The sequence below is a fragment of the Rhopilema esculentum genome, unplaced genomic scaffold (assembly GCF_057945365.1).
Source record: "Rhopilema esculentum isolate cy_ngs unplaced genomic scaffold, ASM5794536v1 HiC_scaffold_36, whole genome shotgun sequence".
Classification (NCBI taxonomy): Eukaryota; Metazoa; Cnidaria; class Scyphozoa; order Rhizostomeae; family Rhizostomatidae; genus Rhopilema; species Rhopilema esculentum.
This window is the reverse complement of record NW_028300847.1, coordinates 2,860,055-2,877,877: the sequence shown is the minus strand read 5'-3', so window position 1 is coordinate 2,877,877 and position 17,823 is coordinate 2,860,055. Positions and strand designations below refer to the sequence as shown.

Sequence of the window (17,823 nt, the reverse complement as noted above, 5' to 3'; positions counted from 1 at the left end):
TAAATAACAATGAATTAAAAAGAAAAATGCATATATCAATTTAAGACATTTGGACATCAATGAGCAGGAAATATAACCTAGCGCAGCAGATTTCTGTCGAGAGAGACGAAGATTTTTGTCTCTCTCTGACGAACTTGTTGTCCGCACACAGCACGACTGTTTTTAGATTTCCCTCTTCTTTGCTATAATTTTCCAGTAAACGATGTGCTATTTTCTATGGAAAAAAGCTGAAATGAAGACACGTGAACGAAAAATATACGTTTGATTGGTTTTCAGAATAAAAAGCCTGCCTTTCGATTCCGCACACTGCACGATTTTTGTCTTTGGTCGCAAAAAAACAAATATCAAACATTTTTATCCCAAAAATTATCGCAAAAGACAAAAATCTTTCGATTTTGACCCTGCACACTGCAATCTTTGGCGTAAAAGACAAAAATCTTTGTCTTTTGCGACAAAACTCTTCGTCTTTTGTGATAAAAACCTGCTGTGTCTGGCACAAGTCTGGAGATCCACAGAATTCAATCACATTTGACGGTATATTTTGGTAAAGGCGCTGAACAAATATCGGTATTTTATATTGTCGAGTGTATAGCTAAATCTCATCTAGAGGACGGGAAAGTATAGAGCCCTGCTTTGCAGTTAAGTGTGCCAGCGATATTTTAGGGAAGGGGACAAGGGTAACGTATGACAATCTTTTACAATAACTTCAGAAAAAGGCATTGTGTATTATGTTTAAAAATATATTGGAACGACAAACCAACAAAACGCTAAAATGTCTTCAAATGCGATTTGATACTATTAGCAATTATATCATTGTTGCACCGATTATACAGCCTCACCATTTTTATCGTCGCCTGAATTCATTTCTTGAGAGGAAACCAGCAATCTGTACTCTGGGCCAAACGTCTGTATAGCATCTATGATTAGCAGTGAATGCAAAACGAAGGAGACAGAGAAGTCGTAAGGTCGCTTTACGTACTCTGTCTCAACACCAGCAACCTGGAGCTCAGCAACAGATCGTCCTTCAACGAAACGCATACAATTATAAAGTCTTATAGAAATGTCAAGGACCATTACAAAATGTCGTCAATAAGATATGTTGCTGTTTTAGAAACCGTTTTAGAACATACATCCAAATCGAAAATAAATAATTATAGGAAGATAAAATAAATGTAATTTCAGAAATTATTTCATTCATCAATGTTTTCAGCAGGAATGTATGCTTCTCTACAATGCTAAATACATCTTTTGGAAAGGCTGTTAACTTAAGTAACTGTTTGGAAAGCTCTTGAGGTCGACTCTGATAAGGAATCAACCTGGGAAATTACCAGGCAGATAGCTCTGCGGGAATATTCTTAAATTAAAGGAATTTTTGGTACAATTATACCAGTTAATAGAAATTTACAAGCATTACTTCGAACCTAAATATTTTACCTCTGCTGTGAAGTCCAAGAGACACCTTATCAATCTTAAAGTTGGCTACAGCCAGGCAAGATTCAACGAGAAGATCGTGCGCTCTCTTGTGCAAGACAGAAAGTTCTCTTTGTGGTGTTAGATGAGCGTCGCTCAGCCTAGGAATTCAATGATAACACAACACAGTTAGTAAAATTGCAAACATGAGCCGTCTTTAAAAGCAAAGACAACTGAGAAAAATAAGAGGGTTCATAGCTCCATGACAAAACTACATGGCTCAAACCGATGAAGACAGGGAAAAGTAAATATCAGCCAAACAAAGAGTATAAAGCGCCAAGTTTTCATGTCTCTTTGATATAATTAAGGGTAATAAAGCAATGTTTCAATCGCTAATTTACGACAAAATTCTACCGAAATAAAGGTTTAAATATACAGTGCTACCACTGTGCAAACGCCAAAGTTTCTAACATTTTTTGACGAACATATCAAATTCGCATTACCTTGCTTCCTTTTGAGACTGAATATTTACTGTTGGAGAAACTGGTCTAGGACCTGAAAGTGACACAGTTCAAAGAATAGTGGTTAAAAATGTGCAAAAAACTCATTGTGTCCTCGTCTCCTTCAAATATCAAAATAAGTAAAGGAGAAGAAGTTATTGAGCTTCAATAAAAAAATTTACTCATGATCAGATAATTCAAACTTTGTAATGATTTGAATTAGAGCTGCAAAAAATATTTTCCTTTCTGGGAACGTGGGAAACAGGACAAAAATTTTTCTTTGAGGTGAAATTTCCAATAAGATATCGTAGTTTGGTTGTTTATTACATCTTTTTTGTCTTTTGCAAAAATCGACTATGCGAAAAAAGTAATAAGTGACTTGTGAACGAAATGGCCATATGTTTATTGACTGGCAGAAAATTTAACAACAAATAGAAACTCTCTACAATTACCTGGTGTTTGGGAAAGGTAATAGATGCCAGCTTTAGGATTAATCTAGTTACTTGTGCATATCAGCCAACTTTTTAGCCTTTCATTTTATGTGATTGTTAATGCAAAAGACAGCTGCTTTTTTACCAAGTATTGCTGAAAATTTTCTGCCAAGCCTTTTTGCAGCTCTGATTTGAATTTTCATGTATAAATGATGATTAATAATGACAAGAGATAACGAGCTTTGAATGTCTTCTTTAAGAGTGAGTTTTCATTGCAAAATTTAAAAATTCATACGTAGCTACATACTTGCCACAGCATTGCTTTTAGCAGATGGTCGTTGGACTTCAATATTTAGCGATGACGTAGTTTCGGTTTGTAGCTGATTGAAGCATTTGAAAAGAACAGCAATCTTAAACGATAAGATACTATATCTCAAGATACAGTACTAATTATCTACTGAAAAGTTATTTAAGATTCTTCCTCGCAAGAATCACTACAGAATGAAAATCAGGAATGAAGTTTAATAAAATAAAGTCTACATTTGTCGTCTGCAGTGCAAACTAGCAAGCAGACAAGCAGATTTTTCGTTTAATTACTGTAAAGGGAAGAGGCACAAAAAGCTTAATAAATGAGGTGCCTCTCAAAACAAGTACAAAGAAGATGCCCCCTCTGATACTAGGGCTAGTCACTGGCAAGAGGGTACTGTTGTTAGTAACTAATTCATTTAAATCCAAGCTACTTAATTGAAAAAAAAATGATTCTTTGTTACGTAAGTGAAACAAGTTAGAATTGGATATGGCTATATGCAACGAAGCAGGCTTTGTTTGAAATTATTAACTGCCATCAAGTCATGATTGCATTTGATAAGAGGAACTAGATTTATAATGCGTGCAATTTAGTAACTTTCAGTAAAACCTGGGAAAACTATTTCAAAAAAACTGGATCGTTGGTTTAAAAAACATAGCCAGTGCAATCTTATGTCGATCTGACACTTTCCTATCTTATGGAGTACCGAACATGTGGTAGTCTTAGCATCCAATAAGTTTCAAGTCTATTCTCCTTACCTTGTGCTCATCAACGTTTACAATAAGCTGTGGTAGGCTGCCAGACAGGGTGACTGCAGGCCAGTTAGGATCAGATGTGAATGCAAGCCTCCTGGAAGAGTGAGTGCAAAGATTCGGTACTAGCAAGAAAAGCATGATGCGAGAAAAGCAGAATTAGAGGAATCAAGAGCGCGCACGAATTAATAGGTTGCGTAATCGGCACGATGAAGAAGCAAGGAAATGAAGTTTTTGGTAATTTGTTCGTCTTTATTTGCAAATAACTGTAAGCTTTTTTAGTGCCACTGGGAGATACGGAATGAGCAAATGCCATACACTACAAGGATTTCGATGTTCCCCACAAAGAAAGATTTCGATGTTCCTCTTATCTCAAAATCCTAACGCGATTCAGGTATTGAATTTTAATGGCTCATGGTACATCTTTTTGAGACACGTAATTAATATCATCATAAGAGTGTTTTTGTGACAATAATGAGTTTTTTTATGACAATAAACTTTCTCCAACTGATCAAGAGATAAAGGAATAGCAATTGTCATTAATATAATTTTCATCAAAATGACATTTTTCTTAGCTTTGAACGATAAAAACAGTTTACAAGGTTTAAATGAAAATTTCTGTTATTTTTTAGCGTGCTGAATGCCGTATAAACAGGGTCGTTCAGGTCTTGATGGATGTAACGGTATTTTTTAAAGCTTTATTTCTTCAATGTATAGATTAATATAATAATGCACAAAATGAGATTAGCAAATACAATGCTTTCTTTTCTTACCTTTCCATATTCAAAGAGATACTGAAGCTATCAACAACGTGAAATTCGCTCTTCTTCTGGCGTAATATTCTGCGCCAATCGTCAAGTGACTTGCACACAACAACTTGTAGATGGGTGAACTTCAGCTCGTACCTTAAAAAGGTACAAACAACTCAAGCAAACAAAGTAATTTACGATCAATTGACTCAATGTAACTTGCATATTCAAGCGGTCGAAAAAACAGAAATGAAGTAGAAAACAGCTAAGACTTAAACTAAGAAGAACACAAGCCTGCAGATTGCTAGCTAACAATCAAAATTGCAAACAAAGGTCTAGCAGAATACAAAAGTGCATGTAGTCAAAATTTTATCTTAACTTTTTTTTACTTTTGACCACATACGAAATGAAATACCTTTTATACCATACGCCAAAAATAAGTCAAATCTACCAAAAATTAAAATCAAAGCAAGTGAAATACAACAAGTGAAACAATTGAGTTTCGCTTATAAATTTATATTGGTTTGACATTATACATTTGCGAGCTATGATCAGATTGCACTGAATTATCTGGGAAAGATTCTGTGCTCATATGGACACATGTTTTTCAAAATACTTGTTTAGGCTGTGTTTTCTCATTTCCAAAATTAAAAAAAAAATTTCGTCATATCAGTTTGAGCTATAGATTTTGTTTTCATGTACCTTTCATAAAATTTCTCTTTCAGCGCCTCCACATCTTCTGTTTCATGGGAGAATGCCGCTTCAGTAATGATTTTCTCCAAATCTTCTTCGTCCGGTGGAGTTGACAATGGGGTGAGAAACTCGTCTAAAATTTTATCAAAAAAAGGTATTAGCCTAGAAATCTTTACACGGCAACTGATACGATTAACATAATTTGTTTGTGACTCTATAGAGATGCAACTATAGCTTAACTACTTGAAGTTGAAACAGAGATTCTCCACCACAGTAGACACAGAAAGTATTTCATGAAAATGTGTGCTCGTTTCTTGGCAATTTAGCGATGCAGATGGTTTTCATACGTAGATTAAAGCTGGACTGCACGTCAAACATGCTAAAAGCAATTTATAAACAGAACTGACGTACCTTCATCCCCTGAATCAGCTCCTTCGCCGATTGACTTGCTTCGTTGCCTATGCAGACCTGGTGCATTGATAAAGGAGATTTTTCCCAAGTCGAAAATTACCTTAAAAGAAGACGGCATGATTTCAACATTATCAAAGCTTTCAGACTTTTGCATTTCATTTAAATACGGCTAGATATTTTAAGGATGATAATCTTCTCCTGGGAAATAGGGAGAGGTAGTTCATATTTCTTGTCTACACAGAACATTGATTACAAATAGGAAAAATAACACCATAACAAATACTGTAAAAATTATATAAATGCTTTGAAATTTCGACAGCTTAATAAATCACGTAGATCACATCCTGACTAAAACTCAAAGCATTCATATGAATATTGATCAAACCCATTTCATGTAATGCATTTTCATTTTTACCATTGAAGTGCTGGTTCCATTGAATTTCTCAGGGAGAATAATTGAAGGGGCTGCAATGTCCAACTCAATGTCCCACTTGTCATCTGCTTTCTGAAAAGACAAAATGGACGATAACGATAAAGAGCTGCTGGACACTGTCTTTGTTTAGTTACTCTAAAACCAAAAGCTGTAAAAAATTATTAGGAGAAGGGAAAGTAGAATAAAAAATAGACAAATCAATGTTTGAGCATTCAAAGGAAAAAACTTTAATGGAATTATGGAAATCTGAATGCAAGATAATTAGCGAAAAGCTTTAACAAGAGATATGACTTCTTAATTGGAGTAACAATTTTGAAAGAAACAAGAAAAGAAGGAAATTTACTTCGGTAAGAGTGATTGAAGGACAAATAATACATTCATGCTGAATTGGCCTCGAGGTATGAATGCCGATAGACCTTTTTATTAGAAAATAGAGTAAAATAATATCAGACTAGCTATTATACAGCACGCATGTAAGAATAATTGTCACAAAGTTTGTTTCCGAGAATATCAAATAACGATATCGAATACGATATCAAATAAGATCCACGTATGCTATAATTAAATAGCTGAAGTAGATTGAAGACAGGATTTACTGTCCATTGTATGGAAGTAACTCGTGCAAGGCTAAAACTATGCGAAAAAGAACTCATTACCACATTAACAGTGTCATTGGTCTGTAGTCTAGAAGCATTCGTTACAAGGGGGTGTCTGTTATCTAAGTATCGTAGGACAAATATGAATATTAGAGACAACCAATGTTTGAGAACAATAGAAATAAAAGGAAAGTGTTCATTGGAAAGAAAGGATTTTTATAATTTTTTGAAGGGATACAAGCCCCTCTAAAAACAATAGTAGTTAAGGACCTTGCCGTTGCATGTTACTTGTACATGGCTTAAACTACAAGAAAGAAATTTGGAACAAAATTATTTGTCCATAGATTTTAGGTGTTAGGTGTTTGTTGTTGGTAGGTTTCTGTTAACGGATGCTTCCCCCAACTATGTCAACTCTAAAAGAATTATAAACATAATAATTTCAACTAATCTTTTACCTTCGTTTCTCCGCTCATCAGATCATCCAATGATTGTATCAGCTCTGTCTTTGTCGAGTCTTTCAACTCCTGGTATCTCTCCAGGGCCATTTTCTTCACCTTGCTTTCAATATTAGCACTTTTCAGCCTATATCTTGACTGGCTTGTTGGCTTCATAAACTCTGACAGCCTGGTCATTACATCTTTATTATACGTCATCGTTAATGGTTGGAGGTTCACTGAAAGACTAGAAATACATGTTATCATAAGTCAGTGTTACAGTTTAAATGATTGAATTATAACGACGTTATGTCTGAATCAAGTTAACAGCAGTGGGTTGTAAATTTGGCTAAATTCGAGTAGCAAACATCTGCCATGCTGTACAAAGAGAGGTCAACACATCTTTGGATACACCTCTATATATTTCATTCTAAAATGTTATAAAAAATTTCTAAAAGTTTAATTTCCCATATCCCTGCGAAAACCTGCCATTGCTGGTATCAAGTAGGACCCCTTTGGCAAACGCAGCTAGAATCAAAAGAAATTACTGAATTGAATTCTTGAATATTCTGTCTTTCTATCGGTATTTCACGAACGTAGTTACAAAATTCAATGAGTTATTGGTTGTCTAAAGATCAATTTATCCTGAAATTAATCTTGCTTTGATCTCAATTCAAGAAAATTTTCTGGTTAGAAGAGCTTGCACAAGCTAGCGTTTTCTGATGACTGTATACATAGTTTTACTTGAGAACCGTCTTGTGATATAAGCTTAATAAGAAATGTAAAATATATTTCAAAAAAAAACACTTTGCTGCCACAAATGAAAAATCCTCTTTTGATCCTGCGAATGAAGTTTTTTGTACATGATAAGTTGAAGAAGTACTTAGGGCCTAACGTAGGACATAAACACATTTCTGAAAGCAGCTTGGTTGAATTAAATATTATATACGAACCGATAAAGGTTTCTTATCCCTGCAGGTCTCTGTTCAAAAGAAATCTCTAGCAGTGGGGGTTTTTCTTCAAGCAAAGTTGCAAGCCCATCAATTCCACTATCATTTGCCTGTTTTGATTGTACAGCCTTTGCCTTTCCCTAAAGACAAATTTATTCCACAATAATCCGTTCTGTCGGTATAAAACAACATAACAACTAAATGTACACGAGAACACAAAGTTTTACTCATTTTTAATTTCATGTACTTTAGTTGGATCATGTATTTTAGTTAGTTGTAAATTCTTTTTCCCATTTACCTTTTGTTTATCATAATGTTAACAAGAAATTTTAAGCATCAAAATCCTTAAAATAATATAATGCTTTAAAAACTGTTGGTTGAATTACATTATCCGTCAGTATGAGGCACTTGGCCAACCAAATTTTAGTCAGGTAGTGAAAGATGATAAATTCCTGTTCCAAAAAGCAACAGAATAGAGATAATCCATTTTTGTTTTCCAAGAAAAAGAGACCCAATCTAATCGGTTTTGATTGATTGCAAAATTATACAAGAAGACTAATTATTAACTCACTTTCTCTTGGGGTTGTATCAGAACCGGAAACAATGTGTTTTGGTTGTACAGGTCTCTTAGAAACAGAGCACCTAATGTTGTCGAAAACTGCCAAGAGTTTGATTTTGGTCTTACTTCAGACACCCATGCCACTTCTGAAAATTCCAGCTCTGCAACTGGGACACAGCCTGCAAAGTGACAAAGCTTATTTTTGAAAGTAATTCAGGAATTCAGGAACAACTGGCCAATATGCAATACCAAAGAATACAACAACTGGCCAATATGCAATACCAAAGAATTTAAAATGGATTCTCGTGTAGTTAAATCCAAGAGCATTTAAATGAGTATATCTATACATTTATGCTTGATGATAACATCATACTCAGAGTTGCAAATTGATTCTGCATTTCCAGCCACAATCGCATACACCATAGATATAAATAACAGATACTTACATAACTACGATACAACTTATCCCCATGTCCAAGAAGAGCTTATATCTATGTATTGTGGAATAGCCTTTTCATCAAAGGAATAGTAAATAGATCTTTCAACTGGTGAACCTTCATGATTTCATTGTGGTAAAGTAATATCATGCTTGAGTATTCAAAACCTTTCAAGAGACAAAGTAAAAGTGCTGCTGGCAAGATTGGAAATTAATACAAATATGGTGGAAAAAGGAACAAGAAATACATACTTCCATCCGAACTTGTTGTTTTGACTCGCAGTGTCCCACTAGAAAGTTTAAAGTTCAATTGAACAAACACATGATCTCTTTTAAACAAAGATTCGTTGTGCCCTGCCTCGGCAAGCTCGCCCAGGAACTCTTCCTCCTCTAAAAATCCATAAAAACCAGTGTAAGCAAGAGCCAAACTTTTAATATGACAATTTAAACAATAAAGATTTATAAAGAAACAAACTTGTAGCCTTTTACCCGTAAACTAGAAAAGCTCTTACAGTTCAATATATATATATATCATTATTTAATACTCCAAAAGAACAAAGACTGGCATTGTGGTGTTCTTGTGTCGCTTTTCAATCAGTAAATTCAGCTCTTACTATATCTTTTGGTCGGGTTACATATCAACCATCCAATATGCTCTGAGGAGCGTCAAACGAAAAAGCTTTCAGCCAATATATTATAAAATGTTTGCTTTTTTCAAAGCCATTTTCAAGTTCTGTACCGCCAAAAAACTGCTCACTTTCTATTAGTTAACTTTTAACTTTATTTAATGCCCACTCTTCATCATAAGGATCGGGCTTTTTTTTCTTTTCCATTTGGCATGTTTTCTGTCTCCCTACCACCCTTTCCTTGCAGTGCTAAAGCAAATTGAAAATAAGTTGGGAGATGGGTAGTAGCACAAAGAGAAGAATGTACATGAAACTTTTGGGACTATGAGCCTGGACACCTAGTACTCGTTTGAAAATGTATTGCATCCAAATTGTAGATCCTTTGCCGAACTCTAACTATTAATTCATCTTGAAGTATTAGTGCCATAAAGATCACTTGCATTCTTCGACACTTAATATAAAAATGTGGGGATGGTAATAATTTCTTACCAGCGGAAACTGGCCCTTCGAATTTAATTTTAGAAGGCGTTTGATCTGCACTATCCTTCTCGTCAATCCCTTCATAGCCGTACCATGATGTCCAGCCGGGTAACCAGCCTCCCCAGGAGCTCCCTGCCTCGCCTGCAACTTTCTTTAACTCGTTCGTCTTTTCCGCAGCCTAAATTGAAAAAGCGAAATGGTTAGAACGCTTGACGTTACTGCTTTCCGTTATAGACACATGCTGATGTCAGTATACAACTGGGCGATGACCTCCCGTTCACTTTGGGAAGGCAACAGTCAACAAGAAGAGAACCTGGGATAACAACACTATCATGCTAGGGACAAGTATCTCCTCTGAGGGGCACTGCCTTGCATTCAGTGCATATTATAGGGGTCAGTTACTTATAACAAAACACTTGTAAGGTGGATAAATGTAGGCATTTTCGGGATATTTTCTAATCCAAACTAATAAATCAGGTTAATGTAATATGCAAAAAATAATACGTTATTTATAAATAACAGTACATAACCGATGTTTTTTATTAATCAACAGTTGATCGTTAACCACAACATTCGAAAATGAATTATAAATGTGTGATATTATTTCACTGACGGTTAATCGCAAAAGTACTAATTAATTAACGAATGATCAATCTTCTAACATACTAAAACAAAAGTACCTTTTGCAGACTTTCTTCTTTCGTGATTCGTGATGTCACAATGCTCCGAAGGATGCGAATTTCATCAAAACTTAACTTTTCTTCGATTACTTTTCTTAACGGCTGATTGAGTGAGAAATTCAATTCATGTAAAATTATCGCATGGGCCAACAAATAAGAGCAAATTTAGCAAAATGTAGGACATATTTGAGTCAACTCAAGTCGACCATCGCCTTAATAGGAGATTCGAAGAGCAAACGTAGCTTTTTTCCAATAATTTCATTGTTGCAGTAAGCAATCTTACAAAGAATCAGTCTACGTACGTAAAATTGGACGTTCCCTGGTTGCTATATTAAAATAATCTCCCTTGCCTGAAAGCACACCTTTTCAAATAAAACCCTCCCATGAAACTCCCTCCATCAGAATTAAGTACTTTCTTATAAATAGGCATGTCACAGTTCTTAAAAGAGCCTTAATTAAAATTTTTATAAAAGTCCCCTGTTCTGAGACATAGTGTTCCGGCCAACAAGTACCCTGCCAACTATGAAAGGCTTCCGATGTCCCTTATAAATCCCCCGCCCCCCTCATAATTAATTCCCTTACCACAAATAAGCCCCCGCTCACAAATATTCTCACTTGCATTAAAGCTCCTTATTAAATGTCAATGGAAAAAGCTCATTTGTAAACTGATAGGCTCAGTGTCGAACAAGCTCATTTGTAAACTCATTCTAGCATATGAATTCTTATACTAGATGATAAAACTGTTACGTTTTGATAAAGAACATAGCGTCTAAAAACGCAATAGCGATTCTGTACAAATAAACTTTTGCTTCACATTCAAAAAACATCTGAGGTCAAAATTTTCAAAATGAAGATGAAACAGAGGATTTTATGCACCGTCAAAGCAATAAGCCTTTTCCTCCAAAGCATAAGCTAAGCTCACTCTTCGGTACAAAGGATGAGATGTCTAGATCTTTTACAAGAGACGATCTGATCAACTACGACTGAACAGAGATATGCTTAATTGAAGCCTGGCTTTGACATATGATTTGCGCAAAATAAATGACCTTAAAATACTTACCATTGTTTCGGGTCCAACAACAGGGTTTGTAAGGTGCTCGGTGTACGCCTTCACGTAAAGAATAATGTCCGTAACCCTCTGCGTGATAAACGCTTTTGTGCTCCTTTCATTCTTCTCTTTGATTGGGCCAACATGACAGTTGATTGCGAATCTCCACCAATCCCTTGGACTAAACAATTTGATAAAACGTGATTTAAGATAGTACGAGACATATATTTTAAATGAAGCTTTGTTTGTTTACCGAGGTGGAATATTGGTTCATTTAGCTTCATTGAATATTTGCACTATGACTTGTCACTATATAAGTCGTAATTTTCCGGCCTCTAGCAGACGAATCTGTGACAGATATGGAACCAGGAATTGCAAAATACTCTCGCTTCCAATCTTGCTATCACATCAGATGAAACTGAAGGCTCTGAAGCTAAGCAATATTTCGTTTAAAAAGCCCCTGAACCCGAACTTTTGATCTGCATTTTCCTGGAATGTCCCAAAAAGCTGACATCTTTTTTAAAAAAGAAAAAATACAATACATGTGATCCTCGTTGAATAGTTTTTACAAAGAAAATCTCCATACTTGACTGAGCTCACCTTTTTGAGACAGACGTTTTCGGTCTTAAATCAAAATGTTTGTGCAATCGAAAGTATCTTTGCATTTCATCAAGCAGCATCAAAAACCCTGAAAATTGGCCATCAGAAAGACTCAATGAAATCTTCTCCAAAACAAATTCCACGTCAAATCTGGGTCCATCTTTCGACAACAATGGTGCATTTAATGCGTTTCGTTTCATTCTTACTTGGCCCGAGATAGGTTCCAAGACATAGGTGTGGTTCTAAGAGAGTAAAAATGTACCTTAAATATAGAGAACATCTTAATAGGTTGTATTGATTAGATTAGATGATTAGAGAACAGATTGTATTTGAATAGAGAACATAAATATATTATACTCTTCTTCCCAAGCCCGCTATGTAAAATATATGGTTCCAATTGGCTACAATGAGGGGGCTTCAAATAGATATTTGTATGGTATATTTACAGGTCGTATATGTGGATTGGTCATAAATGATACGCTATCAGTTAATATGATATCAAGGAAATATACACAATTTTGTAAGAAGAATGAAAACATGCAATAGTGGTAGGCGGGGGCTATGTTAGAAAGCAACCCAGTAACACGGTCTCCGTAACAGAATGTAAATATTTCCCTACCTTAAAAGAAACTGCTCCATCTTGCCGTTTCATAGATCTACCCAATGCCTTCTAAAAATAATAAGTGGAGACACTTAAAAAAGTAGATTATGATAAAAAATAGCAGAAACAAAGTTTTAATGAATTAATTGCAAAAATGATTTTTTTACTCTCACTTCAATTCTTACACATCTTACACATTCATACATATTCCTTATGTCTGAAAACAAAACGTACAGTAGCAGAAAGATAAATTATACAACTTAAGTTTTCAAAGACATTTTGTGTTAAATAAAATGACATATGACTAAACACAAGCACAGTTAGATCTTAAATGGCTATCCAAATTTTATTTGCTTACCAAACCATGTAAAAAAAGTACAAAAAAACGTCTATTCTCTAACTTCTTTGTTGGGGGTAATTAAATTTCTCTGAGGTAATATCTTACCACAGCATCCTTTGCTGACAAATTTCCAACCAGGTTAACATCAGAATCCCAGTAGACTGCAAGGCTTGTCAGCTCTATCAACTTGAATTTCATAATGTCTTCAGTGTGAAGAAACTTCACTTCCTGTAATGGAATAGCTATCTATTTAATTCTATGCTGCACTAGTTTCACAATGACCTATGAAATCATTCTTGGCAACATTACCCAATGAGATTGTTAGAAAGAACTACAGCCACATACCCATTTGTCATCAGTTGATCTAGCAGCCAAATGACCAATGGTGATTCCAAATGAAAATGGCTTTTCAGGATTAAGCATAGCATCCTCATATCTAAAATGCACATTGTTGATAATAAGCTGTAGATTTTCTGCGACAGTAGTTGAGAACGAGGAATATAGAGAAGGCCACCAAGATTCAGACCACCAACCATTGTTCTGCTTTTCTCTGGATGCCTGCAGAATAAATGATTTATTAGCTATTAGAAATAAATAGCACTCAATAATGGTTACTCATAAGAGGTAAATGTCTTATACTTGAAAATACGGCATTTATTGTCTCAAATAGTTGCATTTAGTGCAAAAACCTGGGGTAATCCTGGGGTAATAAGACAGAAACAGCCTGCTCCAAATGCAAAAATATGTATAGCTCCATCTATTGTTATGAGCACTCTGAGACAAAGCATATGGGACTAAACTTGTAGCAGGTACAGGAAGTTTAGACATAAGGGCTGAGTAGCACAAATTTGAGCATCTTTGATAATGTTGATCATTATATATTTATTTTTGAAGAGTTACTGCTGCTCTGGGATTGCTATTCTAATATGCATCTTGTGGCTTTTGTGACATTTAGATCACACAAGGTCGTACACACACCACTTTAGAAACTGAATACTCTGTCTCAATAAAGTTAAAGGTAATGCTTCCAGCTAAAGCACGCAATTCTGCTAGAGTTTCCAGAAACATTACTTCTTATGTCGTTGCCCCAGCCATCACGGTTGTTCTGTTTATCTACACTGCTGCAAAGCTAGCTTTTCATGTGAGTACTGCAAGACTGACCAATCACAAGCCGTTATTTATATGTTAATTGACAAGTTGGGTATATGCAGCCCTTTTATATGGACACATTACCTTTAACAATAACTTTAATCCAATAAAGAAATTTCAAGTTTGTTTAGCCTGAGCAAAGTGAAACATGATTATTTCCAAAACAGAAAAACATCCTATAAAAAGTGACTACATATGGAACCATGGTTGCTTTGCCTAACATTATCATGAAGACTATATATGGATATTTAAGAATATACTATTTGAATAAAGGGACTCAAGAGTATTTCATTTCTGAGCAAAATCTAATAGCAAAATTGATATATTTATACCTTCCACTGGCTTTCCAGTGCATCCAATTGTTGCTGTTTCCTTATCTTTTCATTCTTTTGCTTTGTCTCCTTACTACTCTGCAAATTGAGATTCAGAGAGATATTTACCTCAGCTTCTATTATGTTTAATAAAAAGCATATAGGCAATAACCAAAGCCTAGGTAAACCTGATGGCAATGGCATTAAAATTGCTTGGGTGAGATTGTCAATGGTTTGGCATACTGTGAGGGGAAAACTGTTTGCATTCTTTTATGATTGAAATTAAGCTAAGTTTCCAATTTAAATAGATCCTAAGAGATGTGAATAAGAAAAAGCCTATGATAGTGTTAATCAATCATGATCTCAATGCTGATTGAAACCCCATGTTCATGATTAGAAGAATTTGTTAATCTTATAAGGAATAATTATAAGCAAATGAGATCTCTAATATGGAGACAGAAATTGCCTTTAGCTTGATGCATTGACTGTTTCAAATAACGATAAAGGATTGCAACATGATGAGCAGCTAACACGGTTGATGTTTGCAAAAAACTTTTAGTCTAAATAATAGTTGTATCACCACGATTTGGGGAAAACAAATTTTCATGGTACTTACATGAGGAGACAAAGGAGGTCCAGCAACTATGTAAAGCTTATCAATACAAATTATCCAAGGTTGAGACTTTGGTCGGCTATAGGGTATTTCAAGTTTCAAGCGACCAATGAACCCTATGGGAAATAAAAGGGTTGGCTTTGTGAAAAAATAGAAACATGAAAAATATGAAAATATCCAAGAATAGGGTTGCTGTGTTCACTGATAAAGATCAGTTTCAGGCAAAACTGTTAAGCAGGCAAATAAGGGTTATGACCCTGAAAAAAACAAGAAATTTTGTATTCAGCTACTTGGATTAGTAGGTTATAGGTATAGTTAATAGAGCTACAAAACAATGCAAAATAAGTTGGTGAAAGGAGCATACCAGAACGAACTTCAATTGGCAACTCAAATGCATCAAGAGCAGTTTTCTTCAATGTCAAATTCTCTAATTCAATTCCTCCTGAAAAAGAGCATCCATTCAGAAAAATAATTCACCAAAAATGTAATTTCCTTAAAATGGAAAAGTAATTTTACTTATAATATAATATACCTTTGCATAAGGTAGCTCAAGGTAAGTATTTCTGAATGTAAGGGCCAGATATCTTTTAGGATTACATTATTTCATATTTCCAAAATTCATACATTGATATCAAGGTTATTGATCTTAGTTCCATTCCTTTATTTATTGACCCAATAGGCCTGGTTCAATACATTTTTAAGATGACTTAATAAGCCAAAGCAAATTTCTCATAAGATAAGATGCTCAATCAAAGATGTTTGCTTCCAGCTGCATTACAAAATTTCTTACTAAGCTTCATTGATTTTCCTTTGGGAGTCTGAATTTGTTTATCAGTTTTTTTTTCATTTATGTCATCAAATATTAGACTGCAGTGTTATGCAGATATATGTGTGAGGTAAGTGTAATGCTGCATGCAAAAATTTGGAATTGCTAACTGAATACACTATGACACTGTGATAAAAACCTTCTTTTTGCATGCCATATTAGCACTTAAAGGAGATTTTCATTGTCACAATTAACATGCCCAAAATGAATGTACATGCACAAGATCTGGTCAAGAGCTGCCATACTCTGCAGACAATCAAATAAAATAGTTTCAAAATATGAACCAAACTAAAAACATCTATGTACATGTAGACAATTAAATGTTTTAAAATAAAATCTTTAATTAATTTTTTACAATTGAATCTGCATACTAATTTGGGGGGGGAAATTTGTTTTCTTTCACCAGAAATCTAGCCAGTAGAAGGATAATATTTTTGCAGTAAATTAGCAGTCCCTCCTCCCCCCAGAGGACAAATACAAATTCACATGAATGTAAAGCTAGAAATATTCAATTTTTTGAAAGTATTGCAATATGAATCAAGATCTTGGTTGTTTAAGGTTCTTAAATAGTTGTTCCTGGAGCACTAATGACTCAAAAGCCAACTTTGATACACTGTACTTTTTCTCAGTATCAAATGCACTGATTCCAAACATTGAGGCTACTAAGTTCTATTAATGGAAATAAACATACTAGTTGCATTGTGTTGTTGTTTTATTTTTCTATATTATTATCATCAGTATTTTGTTAACAATTATTATTGTAGTAGAATTTGAATAATTAATAAATCAAATCAAATCAAAACATTGGATATATACCAGGTGTACAGGTAATAAATTTACCAACTAATGTTTTTATATTGAAATTCAATTTTAATTGTCTTGAAAATATAATAGGTAGTTTGACTAATTTATATGCAAATTGGCCCCGTGAAATGTAAAAGATTCTAAAATTTTGTACATTCAGGTTCTTGGTTCAAAAACTGGCAGTAAAACTGATGCAACCATATGTGTGTATTTTTTCGCTGGAGGCAGGTAGTGTGACGTCAAACATTATCAACACTTGGCCGAATTCAATTAAAATTCGAGCCTAAGCTCTATATAACAGCCCCATCAAAAGATAATGACCCTCGATCATTACACCTCACTTCTGCAATGATGCCTGAATCATACCAGTTAGCAGTTATAATAGTGTAATAATAAGGTTTTTAGGCCTTGTGGTATCAAGTAGGCATCAAGTAATCAAGATAATAGAACAGGGTAGACGTACCGTAACCGATCGACAGTTGCTCTGTATTTAAGTTTTCCACGTATTCGCCAACATACGTCCTCAGGACCCATGCTGCAAGACTTTCAAGCATTTCTATCGATGGGATCGTTTGAATTCAGACGATTTGATCTTTAACCTGCGACGTGGAAAACCAGATAGGAATCCATATGCCTATGGCAAGCGGCATTTCTTTTGAGAGATATTCTAATTCTGCGCAACCCTGACTGATTTTATAAAGAAATTTAATTATTTGAATATTTTCTAATACGCTGTGGCTTTGCTTTTCTTTACACGAATGTGGCAACATTTCCTGCAATACTTTGCCATTTTGAATTTCAGAGGCAGCTGTGATGCTCCATGTAATCTACACGGAATGAAACCGAAATTACATCATACCCTCCCAAATCGTAGGTTCTTTTCAGTTCTCCCTGCAAGCCTTTCAGTTCTCCCGAAACTAACTAATGTCGTACTTCTTTGGAAATATCCACTCTTTAATGGTATTCAGGTCGGCTGTTTCGCTTTATACAACCATCTTATTTGTACTTGATTCATATCAATTTTTCATCCACAACTTGCACCATCTGTTGCCACTTCAAACAATTACAATATGCTACATAAGTG

The 17,823-nt window shown here is 34.8% G+C and overlaps 1 protein-coding gene across 3 annotated transcripts in view; it reads right to left on the bottom strand.

Annotated features, from left to right (window-relative positions):
* The window catches only part of LOC135687988 (intermembrane lipid transfer protein VPS13D), a 52,501-nt gene extending 34,934 nt beyond the window's left edge, over positions 1-17,567 (bottom strand). For 2 of the 3 annotated variants that reach the window (XM_089115790.1, XM_089115792.1), the window contains exons 1-24: positions 17,203-17,567; positions 15,474-15,551; positions 15,113-15,225; positions 14,518-14,595; positions 13,382-13,594; positions 13,142-13,264; positions 12,715-12,765; positions 12,096-12,337; positions 11,508-11,676; positions 10,448-10,549; positions 9,777-9,945; positions 8,914-9,051; positions 8,238-8,404; positions 7,670-7,806; positions 6,738-6,963; positions 5,669-5,758; positions 5,254-5,353; positions 4,852-4,975; positions 4,174-4,305; positions 3,407-3,497; positions 2,649-2,751; positions 1,914-1,965; positions 1,435-1,571; positions 840-1,022 (exon numbers count right to left, since the gene is read on the bottom strand). In XM_089115790.1, the coding sequence (XP_088971916.1) occupies positions 840-1,022; positions 1,435-1,571; positions 1,914-1,965; positions 2,649-2,751; positions 3,407-3,497; positions 4,174-4,305; positions 4,852-4,975; positions 5,254-5,353; positions 5,669-5,758; positions 6,738-6,963; positions 7,670-7,806; positions 8,238-8,404; positions 8,914-9,051; positions 9,777-9,945; positions 10,448-10,549; positions 11,508-11,676; positions 12,096-12,337; positions 12,715-12,765; positions 13,142-13,264; positions 13,382-13,594; positions 14,518-14,595; positions 15,113-15,225; positions 15,474-15,551; positions 17,203-17,293 (3,109 nt within the window). In that variant the 5' untranslated portion in view covers positions 17,294-17,567. The remainder of the gene's footprint in view (positions 1-839; positions 1,023-1,434; positions 1,572-1,913; positions 1,966-2,648; positions 2,752-3,406; positions 3,498-4,173; positions 4,306-4,851; positions 4,976-5,253; positions 5,354-5,668; positions 5,759-6,737; positions 6,964-7,669; positions 7,807-8,237; positions 8,405-8,913; positions 9,052-9,776; positions 9,946-10,447; positions 10,550-11,507; positions 11,677-12,095; positions 12,338-12,714; positions 12,766-13,141; positions 13,265-13,381; positions 13,595-14,517; positions 14,596-15,112; positions 15,226-15,473; positions 15,552-17,202) is intronic. The other variant, XM_089115791.1, reaches the window with a different exon arrangement.
* Between the last annotated feature and the right edge of the window lie 256 nt (positions 17,568-17,823).